At 46.7% G+C, this 20,642-nt stretch overlaps 1 protein-coding gene across 1 annotated transcript; it reads right to left on the reverse strand.

Moving 5' to 3' along the window:
• Positions 1 to 1,646: 1,646 nt before the first annotated feature.
• On the reverse strand, positions 1,647 to 19,442 carry OTUB1 (OTU deubiquitinase, ubiquitin aldehyde binding 1). Its single transcript, XM_020804770.3, has 7 exons — positions 19,251 to 19,442; positions 13,522 to 13,583; positions 7,455 to 7,553; positions 5,496 to 5,614; positions 5,284 to 5,368; positions 3,214 to 3,408; positions 1,647 to 2,102 (listed from the first exon to the last, which is right to left on the reverse strand). Exons 1-7 carry the CDS (start codon positions 19,303 to 19,305, stop codon positions 1,905 to 1,907), a joined length of 813 nt encoding a protein of 270 aa, XP_020660429.1. The 5' UTR covers positions 19,306 to 19,442; the 3' UTR covers positions 1,647 to 1,904.
• Between the last annotated feature and the right edge of the window lie 1,200 nt (positions 19,443 to 20,642).

The raw sequence follows: 20,642 nt of genomic DNA on the forward strand, positions 1-20,642 counted from the left end.
CTTAAAGAGCAAGGCTGGGTAAGAGAAGAGGGAAGGAGAGAAAGTGCATGCAGAAATCTGAGGCAGGGTTTATGTCACAGAGTAACAAGCATCTGCTAAAATCTGCCAGAGTAGAAGTTTAGGGCAAAAAAAGCTGCTACACGTGATTGCAACTAGAAGGGACACACTCTTAAAAGACTACAGAGGAGAACAAGTTCTTAGCCTCACCCCCTTTATGACAGATGGGCTGAAATCCTCTTGTGCCACTTTAGGCCACGTGAGCCCGGCAATGTTTTTCAAGAATTGAAAGTTTCCAATGCCAACCTCCAGGAAGGCTCCAGAGCTTCTTATGGCTCCTTTTTGTCAAAGGGAAGCTGCTGGGAACCGCGGGCTGCAAGAATGAGCCTTTGATTTCCAAAAATCCTGGCAGTGAGCAATTTTCAGAAACCTAAGATCATTCTCCCCACCCGATCCTGTGGTCTTGGAACCTTCAAGTACCTGAAAAACAACAGCGGCTGATGCCTTACACTGCATGAAGTTTATTTATTTTAAATTTTACCCCGTCTTTCTTGTAAGAAAGGGCCTAAGGCAGCCAACATCATTAAAAGACAATATTAAAGCTAAAAACAATAGGTATACAAATACTAGAAAGGGCCAAATACCATGTGACAAGTTGGACAACAGGAGTTCAGGCACAGTTTTCCTCCTGCAGAGAAATGTAACACAACACCCCTGAAGCCTGATGCAGAACAAATGAAAAATGATTCTACTACAGTACAAGGTTTATCCTAACCCCCCAACACCCCCAGGAAGCATGGATGGGCACCTTCTCACGTTGTGAAGCCTGTGGTGACATAGATGCCTGTCTCCCTTCCACCTCCCAAGTCAGTCCTGAAACTCTGCAAGGGCAAATCCTCCTCATTCCTTCCCTCTGCTGAGCATCAGTAGCAAAAACAAGGGGCTCCTTCTGGATCTTGCAATGAGCAGCTTCCCGTTTGGAGAGAGCTGCTTAACGGAAATATGGAGTCCGCTGCCCAGACTGACAGGGTGGCCCCACAACCGAGCAATAGCAGCAGTCCTCCGATTCTGGGTCGTCAGAGGCTCAAACAGGCTCCGATGTTACTGCCCCTTACTGGGGAAAGCCCCTGCAACAAATTGCACTCTTCAGAGATTAAACAAAATTAAAAACGGACGGTTCCCTGCTGAGCAAATCCTAATCCTAAACTTGAAAATTATGCCAGTTAATTTGGTCAGAAATACGTAACAGGCGCAGACTTCTTCTGCATCCATTGAGTGGTGCAAAAATGGGCAGAGAGTTAGACAGAAGCAAGGAAGCCTGGATGGGGGCTATGGGGGTGTGGTGGAGGGGGCCTACTCCCCAGAGGTCACCTTTGCAAGCCTGAGGGCGAGGGTCCTGCCGCTTAAAACAGCTCTGGCCTCCAGCGTGGCAGCTGCCAGACTCTGCAGGGATGGGCGGATGCCTTACAAGGAATCTGTCAAAAGACCATTATTGGCTGCCACATACTTTGCAAGCAGGGGCTTGTACCAAAGGGTGATCAGCCGCCAGACGCTCTGCTTCCCAGGGGCTGCCCTAGAAGGGAGAGAAGGAGGTCCACTCACCCCCCCCAAAAAAAAATAAGCACCAGGGAGAGGCTACGAGCAAGGAAGACTGTTTCACCGGCATCCCCTTTAATAAAACACAGAAGTGTGTAAGTGTAACAACAAAAGGAGAAAATAATAATAATAATAACAAACCAAGTGAGCGAGATGTCAGCAAGAGCGATCACCATTTACAACCACAGACGATGCTGCCCGGCGGGTGGGCGGGGAAACGTGGGCAAGACGGAAGATATGAGAGAGAGAGAGAGAGAGAGAGAGAGAGAGAAGAAAGGGGGCGTGGCTCACCAGCCAGGCTGCCCCGCCCTCTATTTATACAGGATGTCGTAGTGTCCTGGTCTGTACAGTAGATACACTTTGGGCTCCGAGCCCTCAGGGAAGACGTGGGGGTTGGTGGTCCCGCCCTCGCCCCGGTCCATGTACTCCACGAGGATGGAGACGTTGAGGGCCTGGGCCAACGCGATGATGTGGATGTGGTCGCTCTCTTTGCACATGGGCTCCACCTCCTGCCGAGAGAGAGAGAGAGGGCAGGCACAGGCAGGGTGAGGTCTCGCCCGCAGGGGCTGCCAGGGGCCGCCCAGCCCAGCCCAACTGCGCCCCGTAAACCCCTTGCCCTGAGCTTCCCACGCTCCCATGGGCCACGCTCCAGGCACCTCAGCAATCCTGTCATCCCAGGAACGACACACATGACGGTAAAAAAATGTCACCAGGCCAATTTCCAGGAGGCCACCTACTCTACTCTGTGCTTGGCTTGGGGAATCTCACAACCACACAAAATGCACAAGAGCCTTGTGTGTGTATCCGAGGGCTCCCCGGTCTCTGTGCCAGATACTGATGAAGACAGAACCAAGGCTGGATAGAGTCCACGGTAAACCTGCCCATCAAGTTACGACTTTAAGGCCTACACTAAACCATTCACGGCACAGCATTCCCACTACCAAACATTAAGAGGGCTTGGACGAGGCAGGTAACTTAGGTGAGGTGGCTCTGCTTATATTCCATGCAATGATGACCAACCAGAACACAAGAGAGCTGCCTTTTACACCCTGTCAGTCCACTAATGTAAGTGCTTTCCTCCTGGGACAGCCAAGGCTTCCCAGCACGTTTGCACAGCTATCTCGGCTCAGGCCCCTTTGGGGACGCTGGGACCTTGTGTGCAAACCGCAGGAGCTCTACCATCGAATGACGAGCCCTCTTGACAGGAGGAAGCCTCCACCTCCAAAAGGCCACTGGGCCTAGAACTCACAGGCTTGGCCTGATCAGCACCAGGCCTCTAGTGCAGTGGGGGGAGACTCTCAAGCAGGAAAGCCTTTCTACCACTAAAGGGGCCAGCTGTGCACAAAGGAGGTTCTCTCTCCGGGAACTAGAAGGCCTGCCTGAGGGTCTTCCGCCAGCAGGCTGGGCACATATCATCCTGCTCTTCTCTTTTTTTCCCCCAATGATCAGAAATTCTGGAAGACAGCACGTTTACAATTTCCACATTGGAACATTGTTGGGTCGTGAGGAACATCCTCTTTGAGAGTCGAGAAAAAGCTGAAGGGCCAGATCAGCCTCGGGGCTCATCCCCTCCACCCTGAAGGCTTCCCTTCCCAGCCCCCCCCCCCCGGTCCTCCTGACCTGTTGACAGAACTCCTTTATGCTGCGTCCTCCCTCGATGAAGTGTTCAAAAAACTTATTCTCACGCTGCAGGTATCCCGACGTCAGGAGCCGCAAGTACACGACAAGGTAATCTGAGGTGCTCTGGTCGTTGAAGGAGGCCAACAGGTCTGACACAGTGGTCTGCTTCTCCACTTGCTCTATGAGATCCATGAACTGCAAAGGAAAACAGCAGCCAAAGCTAAAGGAAAGGGTCCAGGGTGGGTGGCGCAAACAGCTTGTCTCTTTGGATAGAAATAACACAGTTGCGGTCAAACACCCTTCCCAGCGGCCTGGAGGAGTTTTGCTGTGAGAAAAGGCTAAAGGGCTGCAGGTGTTTAAGAACTGAGGGCCACCCTATGGCAGTTCTGTTGGGTTGAGTCCTTGTGGAAAGGCAATGGCAGAAGCGGGGTGAGCCATTCTTCCACATGTTCACCGTAGTGGGCCCGAAATGGCTTGGTTGGAGTCAGGCAGTGGCACGTGGGGCCTGGCGCACAGCCAGCAAAATGCAAAAAGGGACGGCACATTGTCCTTCCACCCATGACAAAACCCAGCTGGATTGTGATGAAGGATGCCGGGTGCAGAGAGAGTAAAAATTAAAAATAAAAGGGGGGGGGAGAGAGGGAAGCCCTGCTAAGGAAAATCTTGTGTTTCCACGGTGATTGGCAGCACACTGAGGGTAGACAAGAAATGAGGACTTCTTGACCCAACATTCACTTACACATGAGCAGGGGCTCCCTCCAGACCAGAGGTGGACAGACTCTGCACCCAAGCCTAGACCAGCCGACTCAGTGGAGAGTGACGGAAGCTCTGTTCCAAGACCACGTGTAGAGCCACAAAAGCCGCCCCCACCAACCCGCAAGCATAAAGGGCGTGATTTCTCATGGTCTCAGAAAATGCAGCCCTTTCAAAGGTTCAAGCCTCCATTTCTTCCTTACTGATCAAACACGCCAGGTGTTTATAGTTGTGCCTATTTGAACCTCTTTCACTTGGACTGCAAAACATTTCCAATGTCTGGGTTAGGGAGGCATCTTCTTCTTCCGCCACGAGTTCCAGGAGATGGCAAAATATCAACATTCTATATTCCGAGCGGGCAGAGCCAGAAAACGCAACGTGGTGTAAAAATAAAATACATGTGGCTTCTATACAGACCACAATATGAATTTAGAGAGAAAAGGTCCTGTCACGATCAAAGGGGATTACTGCTGACCACAGACTGGTCTGAGCAAAGGTTTGGGACCTCCTGCAGCACCCACTGAACTATGCCTACGATAAGGCCCAAATCCTCTTGAGCAGCTATGCAAACAGGGTGACGTTTCGAGACAAATTGTCCCAAGTTCAGAAATCACTGCCGACATTTTCAGCTGCACACTGAGTCACAAAACCCAGCATGCAACAGACACTGCCTACGGCATTTCTTAACTTGAGGCAGATCACCTTCAAAACATACGGCGTTTGTTCTGTGCCAGCATAGCTAGGCCTAAATACCATTTTGTCCATGAGAAAGGAGGGGGAGAGAAAGTCAAGCATTCAAACACAGGGCCTCCCAACTCTTAGCTACACAGCTTCATAACTTTTCACTGGATTTTTGATACCCGGGTGTATAATTTGGCTAGAATCATGTTCTGCAGAGAACATGCATTTAAAAGGGCCACAAACAGATTTAAGAACTGCCAGTAACTGGTAAGGGGAGAAGACACAAAACTCGAACAAACAAACAAACAAAAAAGACTCCAGAACAATGGCTACTAAAACAAAAGATACGGAAGTTTTGAAGGTCATTCACCTTTACTCCCACATTCTGTTGACCTCAGCAATGTCTTGCCTGGTTCTTGACCCAGACTCCACACATTCCTCTTTCTGCTAAAGTAACAGTCTCCATCCTCAGGCCTCCCAGATGCGTTTGGGTCTACTCAATGATCCAGCTATGATCCAGTCAACACTGCCCAGGGCCCTGCTGGCCAAGAATGACGAGATCTGTAGTCCCGACACATCTGGAGAAGGCCAGGTTGGGAAAGGCTGAGGCCTCAGGGCGCGGGAGGGGGCTCTTACCGTGTTGTGGAAGTCCTCAATGGTGAATTCCGTGAAGCCCTGGGAGACCAACACTTCCTTGCTTTTGGCAGCCACCTCTTTGAAGCTACGGGCAATAATAAAGACAAAAACAAAGAAAACAAAACACAAGCCCGCACCAGCATTACTCTATTGCAAGCGCCAACAGGTCCAAAGTGTTGGACCACTGGGGTCCTCTCCCTCCCATGTCCTACCGCTGTAGCTCCTTGCCGTCTTCCAACAGAGCCTCAAGGTGGGAAAAGCCAAACGCCCGATAGAAACAATTGCCGTCTGGCCTTGTCTTCCGTATATATGAATACTTCTTCAGAAGATCCTGTGTGGGAGAAATGAGAGGAACAGAGATGGGTTCGTGTCCAAGGAGTTTAGCAACCCACAGCAGGACTTGGCGCTGCCTCCCTTTGGCCACTTAAGCCTGCCCTACACAGATCTGAACATAGGCTAGCTTAGAATTCAACCAGAACTTCATTTTTAAGCATGTTACAAAGTCTTTTACAGCCACTGGCAGCATTGGCACATGGCTACCAACCACAAAGCCACAGCACTCTTCCTCCAATATTTCAGCCTCTTCCTATCCTGAGTCCGAGAGCATCAAAAGAGTCCTTCTGGATTTGGCCAAGGCTCCCAACAAATCCGGCACCCTCTTTCCAACAGTGCCAAGACCCATTTCCCCAGAAAGCTCAGATGCTCAACGTCCAAACAGTATCACCCTGCCCTACTTTTCACCCCTACTGCAACAGGGATTCAGGTAAACTCTGTCTCTGGAATTGAGGCGTCTCTCCGTTCAGGACTGGGGAACACATGGACTGCAATGTTCCTCAGCTTTAGTCAACACAGTCAAGGGTGAGGAATGAGGAGAGAGGAAGCCCAACACAATAAAAAGGACGACATGTTCCCCAGCCCTATTGTTAACCTTATAGGATCCTAGAATAACGGAGTTGGAAGGGGCCTCTAAGGCCATCAAATCCATCCCTTGCTCAACAAAGAAATTGTCAAAATATACCTGACAAGACAACTGCCTAGTTGTCTCTTGAATGCCTCCAGTGTTGGAGCACTCACCGCCTCCTGAGGTAACAGGTTCTATTGTTGTACTGCTCTAACAGTAAGGGAGTTTTTCCTGAAATTCAACCATGGTCTGGTTTCCTGTAATTTGAGTCCATTATTATGTGGTTCTACACGCTGTGATGAGTGGGAACAGACTCTGCCCCTCCTCTGAATGACAGCCTTTCAAGTATTTGAAAGGTGCTACCCTACTCTTCTTTTCTCAAGACTAAACATGCCCAGTCCCTTTCAGTCTTTCCTCACAGGGCTTAGTTTCCAGTCCGCCGAACATCTTTGTTGCCTTCCTCTGAACCAGCTTTAGTTTGTCTGCATCCTTCTTAAAATGTAGTGTCCAGAACTGGACACAGTATTCAAGATGAGGCCTAGCTAGTGCTGCATAGAGGGAAACTAGCACACCTGATTTGGAGACGATACTATGGTTAATTCAGCCTAAAATAGGATTTGCCTTTTTTTGCATCTGCATCTGAATGACAGCCTTGTGATCAACAACAATTCTAAGAACTGAACTGCCCAAGCCCACACAGGCTGGCTCCTTTCCCAGAAGGCACAGAGGGGAATTGGAGTCCCAACCTCTGGCTCTGCAGCCAGACACTTAACTCACTGAGCTATCCGGCCAGCTACACATTCATATAAGCCCATTTTAAAATCCACGTACAGCTACACTGCACAGAGACAACTTTTGTGAATTTAATATGCTGTGTGCAAAGACTTGTACTTCTGCCTGTCCCTAATCTACTGACCTGTCTGTTCCACTGGGCAACTTCCAATTACAATATTATGAGCCTAACAGATTCTTATCCACCTCCTTCACACTGTCCTCAGTTTCATATATCTTTACTCAGACCCTCCCTTAGTGATTCCCTGCCCCAGCTTTGCAGGCCAACATTCTTAACTTTTCAATGCAGAGAAAAGGTTCTAATGCAGCCGGTAACCTCACTGTGTATGTGATTACAGCCTGTCATCCTTCCTAGCTAACACAGTGCTGGCTGTAGATGATTGAAGCTGTATTCCTAGCCTGCTCCAATCCTCTCACTGTTGCTGCTGGTCTTTCCAATCTGTACAGGTGGATGCAAGCGACCGGCTCCCTTACTTACTTTGATCTTCTGTTGATAGACATGGTCATCGTCGGCATATTCTTTGTATAGGACTGACAATTCCATCTTTTCAGAGACTAATGGATTCTGGATGGCAATCTGAAAAGAAATATTTTGGTATGTGAGATGCACGTGAATGGGAGAGTCCATCTCCCTGCTCCTGCCTAGTACTATATAGGGAACACAACACTGAATTTCTATCTATACAGTCATGCCCCGCTGGACGATTACATTGTTTAATGATGAATCCGCTTAACGTTGAAGTTTTTGCAATCGCAAAACGATGTTTAGATTGGGTTTTTTCGCTTCACGTTGATCGGTTCCCTGTTTTGGAAACCGATTTTTTGCTTTACGACGATCAGCAAACAGCTGATCGTCGGGTTTCAAAATGCCCCCCCCCCCCCCCGTTTTCTAAGACAGATTCCTCACTATACAGGCACCGAAAATGGCCGCCGTATGGAGGATCTTCGCTGGATGAGCAGGTATTCAGCCCATTGGAATGCATTGAACTGGTTTTCAATGCGTTTCAATGGGTTTTATTTCGCTTGACGATGTTTTCGCTCTACAGCGATTTCGCTGGAACGAATTAACATTGTCAAGCGAGGCACCACTGTACATGGGTCTCTTGGCAAAGGCTGTATTTTTCCATGTCCTTTATTCACTTCAGGGAGGGAGGGAGGGGAGGAGATCAGTGATATTGCAACCACATAATCAAGTCAATAATTGTAAGAAATGACTGGCATCGGAGTGCAGGCGCATGTATGCATGCTCGTCAACTGGCAACCACCAAATACTTGCGTCAAGCCCTAGCACAACATCACAAAGTTGTCAGTACATTTCTCATCTCCCTAGAACCACTCAGAAAGGCAGGATGTTCATGGGAAGGGGTGATGGAGAAGCCCAGCAAGATGCTACTTTCCCCAAATCTGTAGATTTTAAGCGTGTCAGGGTGGAGTGCAGAAGGGTTATCAGAATGTAGCTGGTTTGACCACAGCAAGGGTGAGATAAATAACACCAGCATTAAGTCAGAAATGGGCAGCCCCCTGAAACTGCTGGACGACCACCTCCCTCACCCCTCCCCAACGGAAGCGCTGACAGGGGGGGTTCCTACAACATCTGGAAGGGCCCCTCCTTGGGTGACGGGAACTCAGTGAGCAGGGACAGCGCTTTCCACAAGCAACGGGTGAGAGCGACTGGGCCGGGCGGCATCTGTTTCTGATGCGAAAGGACAAGGAGTAAGTTCACAGCAAATAATCTTACATGAGGAGAAAAGGTATCAAACAAAAGTTTCACAAATGACATAGAAAATTATACCTGGTGAACTAAAAACAGATGGGGAGCAGCTTTTTGCCATTGTAACAAGTAACGTACTCACCTCCAGCTAGCTACCTTTTGAGTAAACGAGTAATGTGGCAGGCACTTACACCGGTACAGTAGTTTTTAGAACTATCTCATAGATACCTACATTTCTTTTAGAGGACACTTTAAGCTATTTGGAAGATATTTTGACACACATTTCAGCCTTTTTTTTTTTTTAAAAAAGTGAGTAACAAGGGAAATGCTATTTTGTGTAATCTTTTGTGGGGTTTTAAAAAGTCCTTCCAAGGGGCGATGTTAGAATTTGCCACCAGAGGGATACAGGGGGAGCCCTCCTTTATTTTCGGCCTCCCGTTCAAGTCAAAGAAATGTGTTAATCATTCATGACACAAGAAATGACTTCCACAATCACACCAACAATAACAACTAACTGCCGAAAGGAAGCACTGCAGCAATCTCGTTTTAAAGTGTAACTTTCTGAGCTCTGTTTGTTCTTGCGGCTGTTCTGTGCCACCCAGCCACCTCCGGCTTAGGGGGACCCTTTGGATGGGTGAGCTCCAAAATGTCTTTTATTAGCAGCCCAGCTGAGCTCTGCGGCCTCCAGTGGATACGAGAGGCCAGGCATCCAAGAAAGATGCAAGGTGGAAGACGATTCAAGAAAAGGAATTGCTTGATCACACAACGTAAGGTTAAAATCATGGAATACACTTCCCCAAAGAGCAGTGACGGCTGTCAACATAAGTAAGATATATGAAATAAAATAAAAATAAAGTTAAAGTTAAACTAATTCCTCGGAAATAAAGCTACTGGTCATGAGAAATAACCCTAACTATTACATGAAAGCATGCCTTCATGCCACATGCTGGAGAGCGCAAGCAGGAGAGAGTTGCTGCCGGCATGCCTGCTGGTGGGCTTCCCACAGACCTATGGAAAGCCACTGTGGGGCAGAAATGCCAGACAAGACAGACATGCCTTGGGCTCTTATGGGGGCAGAAGCAGAGCCTGCAGGGCAGAAAGCACGTCAGCTGCATGGTTCAAAGTTCTGGATGAGGTTCTCAGGTGGTAGAAAGGCCTAATTTCACTGAACATAGATATGACTTAGTTGCTAGAGCAACCACCTCCGCCAACGCTTGTTCGGGAAAGAGCACGAATTAGGAAAACCAAAAGGTGGCTCAAGTCAAAGGCAGGCAAATTCCAAGAGCCAAGAGGCAGCTTCCGCGGGATGCTGGAGAACTGCACCCCCCCTCCTAGAACAGGGGCTGAGCCTCCTCCTTCACGCAAAATTATCTGGAGCAAGACGTGGCTGATCACAGACACGTTCCTTTCTAGGGGGCACAAACTGCCATTTAGGGCCACCTTCCCTGAGGGTTAATGGGGAGGGGCTTCCAGTACTGAAACCCCCCCCCCACACACACAGTCAGTTTGCATTTTGAAAAAGGAGGTACAGGTAAAGGTTCCCCTTGACAGTTTTTGTCCAGTCGTGTTCGACTCCAGGGGGGCGGTGCTCATCCCCGTTTCCAAGCCATAGAGCCAGCGTTTGTCCGAAGACAATCTTTCCGTGGTCACATGGCCAGTGCGACTTAGACACGGAACGCTGTTACCTTCCCACCGAAGTGGTCCCTATTTATCTACTCGCATTTGCATGCTTTCGACCCGCTAGGTTGGCGGGAGCTGGGACAAGCGACGGGAGCTCACTCCGTTGCATGCCTGGGCCTAAAATAGGTCTGGGGATGGGGAAATAGCCCACAATGGCTCAGGGTCAATGTTCCCTCTAAGTCCCACCGCATGGAAGCCTCGCTCTGCGTGCGTAAGGGTGGGCAGGGCTTCGTTTGAAAAGGGGAAGCAAACAAACCGGCTGCCCATGAGCAACCACAATGGAGCTCTGGGCAAGCACGCACAACATAGTGGGAACATTGCTAATGGCGCACACTAGAAATTTCTAGGATCACAATTGCCTATTTCCCCTTCCCCCATTTGGGGCTGGAGGAAGTTGGTTCTGTGTTAAGTCACACCTGTATTACAGCAACTCTTATATGGCTTTCAAAATAAGTGAGATATTTAAGGGTTGGTTTTACCTGTGCCCCCCACCCACCCACGAGTATCCATGGGCAAGTGGGGATTCACACTCGGGTCACCCTATCCACTATATGATGGCCTTGAAGCTCAATCCAGTTCATGATTCATACTTTGGCTATCCCTAACTTTAATCAGTCATTTAAGACTAGTCTGTAATCAAAGGTATTATCGAGATGTTATCAAAACAAAGGAAGTGAAACTTAAAACTAGAAAGCATACAAGCCAACTGGTTACCATTTAGCACAAGTTACAGCTGTACCAAAACAAACAGACAAAAAACAAAAAGAAAAAAATAACCAACCCAGCACAAAATACAGATTTTTGAGAGCCACTAACACAGTTCAAAGAAATATGCTGCTGTGCAAATGATAGTAGAAAGGACACAAAATGATATGGTTAGGAGATTCAAAATAAGGACACTCAGAAGTGGCAAAATATACCCTGAGAAACATATTTAAATACTCAATTCAATGGTGCTCAACAACACAATTTTAGACCTCCCCAGCCCACAGTCCATTAACCAGCAAGAGAGAGAGAGAGATGTAAAATATTTTACCTGCCTTTCTCAGTGAAAAAGATCCAAAGTGACTTACATTATTAAAAGGCAATATTTAAAAGCTAAAAACAGTATATATACAAATACTTTTGAAAGAATCAAACAACTGTCACATACAGAAATAGTAATCAACACCAAAAACACATTCAAAGCAACAAGGCGCAACACTCCGCCCCGCTCAGGACTCAGAAAGGAAAAAACTCTCTGCAGAGAAAAGTCTTTGCCTGTTTGCAGAAGGACAGCAAAGACGGGGCCAGTCTGGCCTCCTGTGGGAGGGAGTCCCGGAGTCTGGGAGCAGCCCCAGAAAAGGCCCTCCCCCATGCCCCCACCAAATATACCTGTGAAGGTGGTAGGACTAAAACAAAGGTCTCTCTTAATGATCTTATCCCCCAGGCCGGCTCATAAAGGGAGACACAGTCCTTCCTTGAGATAGGTAGGGGCACAAGCCATTTAGGGCTTTATAGGTGAAAACCAGCAGTTTGAATTATGCCTGGAAACAGATCGGCAGCCAGGGGAGTTGCTTGTAACAGGAAGGTTATGTGATCCCTGCATCCAGCCCATTAACCATCTCACTGTAGCATTTTGGACCCACTGAAGTTTCTGAACACCTTCCAAAGAACACATTATAGTAACTCAGCCAGGATGTAACACGGGTTTTAACTGTGCAAATATATACTCCTGGTGTCCACTGAATCCTGGGCATGCGGGCTCAGATACTCCCAAACTGTGCATCTGTGGTTTCAGAGGGAGTGCAACCCCTCACAGGCTGCATCCCTATTCCCTGGCCTGCCTTTTGACTGAACAGGTGCACCTCTCTCTTGTCTGGATTAAGTTTCTTTTTTTTTAGCCTCATCCAGTCCATTACTGACACCAGACACTCATCTAGAGCCAAAAAAGCTTTCTTAGATTTAGACGGAAATGTATGAGAATTAACTCTAAAAATAATTTATAGATGACACCACAGTCCAGTAAAGCTTTCAAAATACTGTAAGGAAACATCACGGTTGGGCCGGACAGAATGCAAAGCCAAAGGAACCCTTTACCCTTGTGTAAAGGTACACAAATACTGGCAAGATCTAACAGAGCAAATTAATGAAATAAGTGGTCAGTCAATGGAGAATTATTTCTATTTTCTACCTGATTAATATACTGTTGTTAGCAATTAAAACAGACAGCTTGAGAATCTGAAAGTGGGTGCCAAAACCATCCATAAGCACACGGATGGAGTAGGTATCAGTAATGGCAACTTTGGACAAACAAACAAAAATACTGATGACAGTAAGACAGGAAAAGAGAGAGGGAGAATCTTAATGCATAATGGGTATCCTTTCATAGAGTATACAGTCTCCATTAACCCCACGCACAGACTCACACACACAAAACCCTTGGATTCTAAAATCCAGTTTAGAAAATTCTGGAAAGAATCATCAATGCTAAGAGAGCAGCCCCAAAGAAATCAAAAATATCAATGTAAAGTGTCCTCCAGTTGAAATCTATACAAAGTTGAATACAACTAATACATAGTCTTTCTATGTGAAATATTTATTATATTATTATAATATATAATAAATACAGTATTTGTGAAATATTTATTATATTATATTAATTTATTAAATTATAGTTATGAAAAAGTATAAGAATTGACTTGTAAATTTTAAATCTTTTGTCACCAATAAAACTTATTTTAAAAAAAAACTAATTTAAGACCAGGCTTAATATCTTCACCCCACCAAGAGAAGGGGGAAGGGCCTGACTTGCAAGATAACAGGAAGGCCTTGAGGGCCCGACAGGACGCAACGTTCTTCCAGGGGCACCACAGTCCGATGAAGTCAGTTGCAAGACACCCAAAACACCAAGGTTTCTTTAATCCCTTAGTTTTAAGAACGGCTGTCATAGCTAAGGAATTATGGGCACAGTCACAGCACAAATTAGGAGGGCTTTCTGGACTGACACTAGGATAGGACAACACAGGGAATACAATGAAGTCTAGGACATCTGTACACTTTTTTTCTGGATCTTTGCAAATTTTGAAGAAAGAGCTGGTATTTCGGCAGTCCCTTGCCATCAACAAGCACCAGAACACAAAGCAAGCCAACCTCTGTGTTTCTGAGAGCTCACCTCCTGCTGAATTCTATCCTGCTGGGCCATTATAGCTTCATCGTAGGCCAAGCAATTCACTCCTGAAAGAGAAGAGAACAATGCCATTGAGAAAGGTCACACTGGGTTGGTCTCAATAGTGTCTACAATGGTCTCCCAGAGTTTAAAAGTAAGGAGCTGAGCCGGGCTCAAGACAAAATGAAAATAAACCCATCGTCAGTCAAGCATAAGAATTTAACCGCAACAAAATTAAAGGACTGAGAGAGAGAGAGAGAGAGCAAAATAACAATGAGAGAGAGAGAGGCCCAGAACTTTGAGAATTTTTAGCTCTAATGGATTCCGGAATTTGTATGTGAAGTTTTACTGTTTATCTATTTCATTATTTACATGTCTGTCTGTCTGGCCCACAAACATTCCTTCAGGGACCTCGGGAGAAGGCACCGGGTCCTTCTTTTATCCTGACAAGAATCCTGCAAGGTAGATCAAGCCAAGAAAGGATGGCTGGCCCAAGGTCAGCCAGCGGAGTTCATAACTTTATGAGGGATAATGAAAATGGATTTCCCAAATCCCAGCCCTAAGCTTTAACTACCACATCCTAGCTTTTCGTTTTTTCACCATAAAATATTCTTACAACCATGGACACAAAACATCGTTCACGAATTAACCTTCAATAAACGACAGTCCCAGAACACTGGTTCACTATCAACTCTAAGTGTGCTCTCTCTCTCACACACACACATGCACACAAATAAACAAAATCACACACACCTCCACGGCAGCTCTGGGGCCTGCAGCCCCCTCTACGGCACTGAGCTCCGAGGGCTGAGCAAGAGGCCCATCCCCGCCGGATGAGCAAAACAAGCTGCGTCGGGTAGAGTGCTTTTACAACATGCCTTGCCGACACCCTCCTGCACCCAGGCACCAGGGGGGCATCCATCTGAAAATCCAGATCCCGCCACCACAAACACCAAAACGCTGCCCTCCTGTTTCCCCGCCCGCTCCACCCCCCACACTGTCAAATTACAGCCCACGTGAAAGTTTATCTGCTTTTGCAACACGGCCCCGGATCCCCTTCCTCTAGGCTCCTTCGGGCATCCTCTGCTCACAGCAGCTGCCAATGCTGCAGAGAACAGAGAAACCCAACCTGGGGCTGTTCCATATCATACATCATCGCCAGCACGGGGATGCCCTGACTCTCAGCCTGCTGGGATGCGACTGCAGTGAGGCAAGAATCAGACCATCGCAAACCCCTTTTTTCCCCCCTGCAGTCGGGACTGCGGGCTTGCAGCCTTCCGGGCTTCCCCTCCCCTTCTCAGGAAACTGAAGAGTGGCAAAGATGAACAAATTCCTTCCTACCCCCCACTCCGCCAAGGAGCTTTCCTCTAAATCTGGACCAATGAACAGTCAATTCTGATTCTTGGCTAAAGATGCATTAAATGAACTATAATTTAAGACAAGACATATTTGCAAAACAGGTCAAATGAATGACACTGCAAACTCTGGTGGCAAACCAGCACAACAGCAGAGAAGAACAGACAAGTATTTTTAGACTGGGGGGGAAGCTAACCACTATCTATTTATTGTTTGGTGGGGGGTTGGAGAGGTGGGGGCCCTTACATCTCCTGGATACACACAGCTTTAACCCGGGACAATCACCAAACGCAGAAGCAGTAAACACCACAAGCAGAACCTACACTACTGGAAAACTACCCTCTATCTAGGGATTATCATCATGCTTCCACAACACCGTTCCCAGCAGGCAGATTTAGCAGAGGAACCTCTTCTTGGAATGGAAATGGAATGAGGTGCAAAGTTTGGCTATCATGTGCCAAGAACTCCTTAAAAGCACAGGAGCAAAACTATTTGGCAACCCGGCTCAGATCAATTGTTACTTCAGAAACCGCACGAAGAATGTACTAAGGAACACGGAACACAAATTCTTTTCCTCCAATTACCGAATAATCGAATAAGTGCCTATAAGACCACTGAGTCTGTCCAACTCCCCGCTCAAGGCAGGGATCCAAATCAAAGTATATTGAATAGATGGATGTCTACCTTCCTCTTGAATTCCTCCATCACTGAAGCATTCACTACCTCCTGAGGTAACTGGCTCCATTGTCATACTGCTCTAACAGTCAGCAACTTTTTCCTGATATTCAACTCAAATCTGGCTTTTCGTAACTTGAGCCCATTATGATGTGTCCTGCACTCTGGGATGGTTGAGAACAGATTCTGCCCCTCCTCTGGATGACTATCTTTCAAGTATCTGAAAAATGCTATCATATCTCAACTCAGTCTTCTTTTCTCAAGCCTAACCATGCTCAGTCTTCAGAGTATCTCCCTCAGGAAACCCATACAGAGAAAGCTCAAAGAAGTACGGAATTAAATAGGGCGCCCAGTCAGCCCACACCCTGGCGTTCTCTTCCAACTGACTCCTCCTGTGGAGACACCAAGGCCTGCAGTAAATTCAACTGAATCAATACCTGGTTCTGTTGTATAAGCACCTAAAATACTTTTAATATTAATAAAAAGCCTGCCAGAAGATAGTCAACAGAGTCAGATTCTAATCTCAAACAGAGCAAATGACCTGCTTAAATCATGAGTAGAGTGCCAGTACAATGGAGGGATTAAGAAGGTGGGCCAAGACTTTGGAAATATAGGACCTAGATCCCACTTATCCACCCTGGATCAGTCAACCTTTTCCTCATCCTGACCTATCTTATCAGAAAAAAAAGTTAGAAAGAGAACAGCCTTTGGGATACTTTTGAGCTCATAAGAGGAAAGGCACAATTAAATGTAACAAATCCATAGCAAACAAAATCGTTGTAAGGTTTTTTAAAGGCACTGGATTGTCTCCAGGCCTTGGTCCTACTGGCATGTTAATGTGGCTCAATAGAGGCACTGATCTTTTCATTGGGAAGGATCCCTTCTTTTAATACTTCACTGCTATGCAAATACAACAAACCACACTGTCAACAAGCAAAGAGGGCATAAGCCAAGGGACAACAATGGCACATATATCAAAGAGTATTCGGTGCAGAGGAGTTGCAACCTAGGTGGAAGTATATATTAAAAAAATCTACAGGGATTTTTTTCTGAGGGAAAAAGTATTCTCAAGCCAGTTTCAAGAAGGAAATCCTTTCCACAGAACAGAAAAGGAGAAAAGAGTTGAGAAGGATTTATAGATGGAAAAATATAGACAAAGACAAGATTCTTCTTGGAAGTTCAAGCTGTTCAGATTTCCATAAATCCTGGGGGCAAGAGTGTGGGAAGACAGAAGTGTAGAAGTCTTCACAGAAGTCATGTGGTTTTAATCTCTAAAGTTTCAAAATGTATGGAGGAGTATGAAGCAGGGAAGAAACAAGATGGCCGGATATTCTAATAGAGGGCACACATGCGTATGGAGCGGGAAAGTCAATGTTTGTGTAACCTAGGGAGGAACACTGGGAATCATCTTTTTTTGTGTCCATTTTGTTTGCCACTAATGTTGTGAACTCCTCACCACCCAGAACAACAGCAACAGGGAATTTTGTGGCAAATGAATGATTTGCTAATTGGCTATGGCATATCCTTGCTGAAAACCAGCAGGAAAATCTTTTTTCATGAATGGTATAAAAATGTGGGGCAAGGCTTTACCTTTTATAGTTCTGCTTGCCATAAAGTAGCCTTTAAAGCTAGAAAGGGTCAAAAATGTGATAGCAGCTCTGTTGGGTTGGGTAGGACCTGGCAGAAAACGAGTTCTGCCAGCCTTAGAGACTCCTGCTTGATAAACCTCTTTGCCCGTGTTCCCTCGTTAAGCCTTATCAGTAGAACCAGTATTTGAAACCTTTGGTTTAGTATCTTGGTTCTCAACTTCAACTTTTGCCTAAGATATATCACTGAAGCAAAGTGTGCTGCATATATACTGCCCACAGTGCTTAAAGCTATCTCCAGACAGCTTATAATTTAATTGTGCAAGCTACACATTGCAACCCCCCCCCAAAACTGGGTACTCAATTTATCAACCTCAGAAGGGCGGAAGGTTGAGTCAACTACCTGAGCCCACCATCGTACTCTGGTCGTGAGCAGACTCTTCAGTGCAGTACTGCAATTTAACCACTGCATTATAAGGCTCATTAAAGTACATTACATTTCATTTCTTCTTCTATTTGTTCTCTTTCCCATATCTCCTGTTCAACCAAATTTGATGACCACCTTTTTAAGTGTACTATGACATGCATACTGATAATTAGAAAACATCTTAAAGCTCTTTTTTAGACTGATTTTTTTAAAAAAGAAATCCACTTGAGTGTTTTATGAACTACAATGGGCTTGCTGAAATAAATGCATTGACAGGCATTGACCTACACTATCTCCACACCTGTGCCTGATAAAGTATCTGATCATGTATATAAACTTCACGTTTTCTTCAGAAATGCCACAAACCTTCTGGTAAGTGCTAGAATGAGTTTTACTTCAGCTCCTACTTAAAGGGAAAAAAGAGAAGAAGAATATCATTTTTTTTAAAACAGATGAAATGAATCGCTTCCTGGTTCTGGGCCCACATTACCAGATGCATCAAGAATAAGCAAAAAGCATTTGCCACAATAAATCTCTTTTTCTTTAAGGTGCTACAACATTCTTCTCGGAAAATCTGTTACCACCGGCTTAGGCTTTAGTCAAGACCGGGATGTCCTCTCTTACCAGAAGCTCTAAAATTAAGCCCAGCCGATGAAGGAATACTGAGGAACAATCTAAGCAAGAAACTTCACCAGCAGAAGGACAGAAATATATCACACGTCTCGGATTTTGCAGCCCCCAAGTCCTTACCAATTGCACTTCATTCACTGATTATCACGAGGCCAGTTGAGGACAACAAATTTTGTCCACCTCAGAAAGCACTGGTGGTCTTAACAACTGACGATTGCTGGTTAATACATCCCTTGAGCACCACGTGGAGGAAGGCTGGCCTATATAAAGCAGCCACTCTTCGGGTATTTAAAGGGGGTTGTTGTTTTTTTTCTTTTTAATTCTTCTTCTAAAACAAAGCCACATGTCCATCTTTCTGTAATTTTTTTTTCACTGCAGCATCTGAGGAATTATTTTGGATTTTTTTAAAAAAAAATGTACAGTCATGGTGCTGTAAAAAAGCAGCTACCAAAATCACGGGTTAAAAATAGTAATAAGTTAACCTGGATTTCAACCGTGAGGCTCCCTCAGGAAGGGGGAAAACGAAAAGGGAGAGCGTTGCTTCTTCTTCCTCCGCCCTTCAAAAGGGAAGCTTTCCCCCCAATTTCTCCTCAGGTGCTTCTTCTGGGGGAGGTAGAGGGGGGCCCCGTCCCCATAGAAACCGTGGGGCTGCGGCCTGTGGGGAGGGAAAGGCCCGGCGCCCTTCCTCGTCCTTTAAAGGGGAAGCGAAGAGGGGGCCCAAGGAGGGGAGAGGGGGGGCGCCGTTGTCATGGGAACCCAGGGCGGAGTGGGGGGGTTCCAACGCCGCCCCAGGAGCGCGAGGGCGCCGTTACCAAGGAGACCGCGAGGCCTAGTGTGTGTGTGTGAGGGGACCCGCGTGTCTCCTCAAAGTAGGAAGCGCTGAGGGGGGGGGGAAATAGTGGCCGGACAGCACCGTTCCCATGGAGACCAACGGGGCCCCCCAAGCCGGAACGAGGGGGTAGCCATGAGGAAAAGAAAGATAAAAACGAGGGCTTTCCACACCGGGCGGAGGGATTCCCCCCCTTCCAGGTGCACCCAGACCCCCCCTTTCCTCAATTTACCATCTGTATCCCCACCGAGGGGCTCCGGCTGCTGCTGAGGTTCCTCTGCCGCCATCTTCCCGCTTGGAACGCCGCGAGGAAGCGCTTCCGGGTTACCTCTTTGAATGCACCGGAAGTACTTAATCCTCCCTTTTTTTCCCCCTCCTGCCTTTCCCCCTTCCCCACGTGCGCTCCCAAAGTGGGGTGGGGGAGGAGAGTTTCATTTTCCTTCCGCCCCCTCCCCGGTCCCTCCTCCCCACAGAAATTGGCCTGTGACGTCATTGTAAATATTGTGACGTCATCGCGCCAGGGTTGTAACGGGGAGACTGCCTGAGCCATATACAGTATAAATGGATTTTTCTCCACAAGAGGATATTGTTTCAAGCTGTCCTTCTTAGGATGTCGCCAAGTGTTTGTGGGCGGTGCGGCCTGGGATGCGCCATGAAGAGCTGTTAGCTTTGCAAAACACCTGTTCCCCATCTGTTCTTATGGACTGGCCAAGACTCTTAGGATGAAGGCTGGAAATGGTGGCCACCTGCACCTACACACTGATTACTATACCTGGGGGGGCCATAATAAGGGACCTGTAATGATAAACCCCACCAAGATCCTCAATGGACCGAGGTGTTAAATGGTTATGGTAGTTAAAATTTTGAGGATTCTTCCAACTTCATCTTCCCCCTTGTCATGTGCTTTATTTTAAGCCTTACTGCTTTTTAAATAGGTATAGGGAAATATTTGCAGTTTTGCACAGGAGAAAGTTAGTGTATATATAGTTTAGGCCTTCTTAACAATCTGTTGCTAGATTAGGGTATGGAAATCTAGACCCCAGATCTCTGGGAATTGTAGCTCACGTCAGACAAGCCCAGCAAGAACTGTGGGTCCAAAAATCTGGAGGTTCTCCTCGCACTATTTCACTTAAGGGAGGGGGAGAAACCCAGCTTTCCCCCCCAAAAAACCTAGAAGTGAACATCCGTGTGATTCCTGCTGATCTCCTTCCCACGTGTCAAGATTTGGGCCAGTCTGTGCAAGCCCACAGTGGAGAAAATACAAATGGCCACAACTACTCGCCACTAACATGGGTAAACAGACTAGGTTCACAGGAGGAACGGTATTGCTGCCTGGACATCATCTTCCGCTGCATTCAAAGGTAGCCCCTCCAACCGAGAGATAGGAGACAGGCTTTGGGCTTGGAGTCCCCATCATCCAACAAAAGGAAACAAATGGCAAATATTCAGTATTGATACCAAAAATAGTTGCCTCGCTCTGTCCAGTTCTAAGTCGAGCCCCACAGCTTCAAAGGAACACATTACAAATGAAAAGTTACTCAGAATGAATTCTTTCCTGCCATCACTCAGCCAAAAACCAAGTTACTAATAATTGTTGACTAATAAAGATCAGCACATTTCTTTA

This window comes from Pogona vitticeps, chromosome 15, assembly GCF_051106095.1.
Source record: "Pogona vitticeps strain Pit_001003342236 chromosome 15, PviZW2.1, whole genome shotgun sequence".
Lineage (NCBI taxonomy): Eukaryota > Metazoa > Chordata > Lepidosauria > Squamata > Agamidae > Pogona > Pogona vitticeps.

Bases quoted from the DNA above. Each gene is read 5' to 3' on its own strand.
- OTUB1 (XM_020804770.3), bottom strand. From the start codon at position 19,305: ATGGCGGCAGAGGAACCTCAGCAGCAGCCGGAGCCCCTCGGTGGGGAT. The intron at 3,409-5,283 runs GTAAGAGCCCCC...TTTCCTTTGCAG, and splicing joins TTGAGGACTTCCACAACACG to TTCATGGATCTCATAGAGCA. The intron at 2,103-3,213 runs GTCAGGAGGACC...CTCTCTCGGCAG, and splicing joins TAAAGGAGTTCTGTCAACAG to GAGGTGGAGCCCATGTGCAA.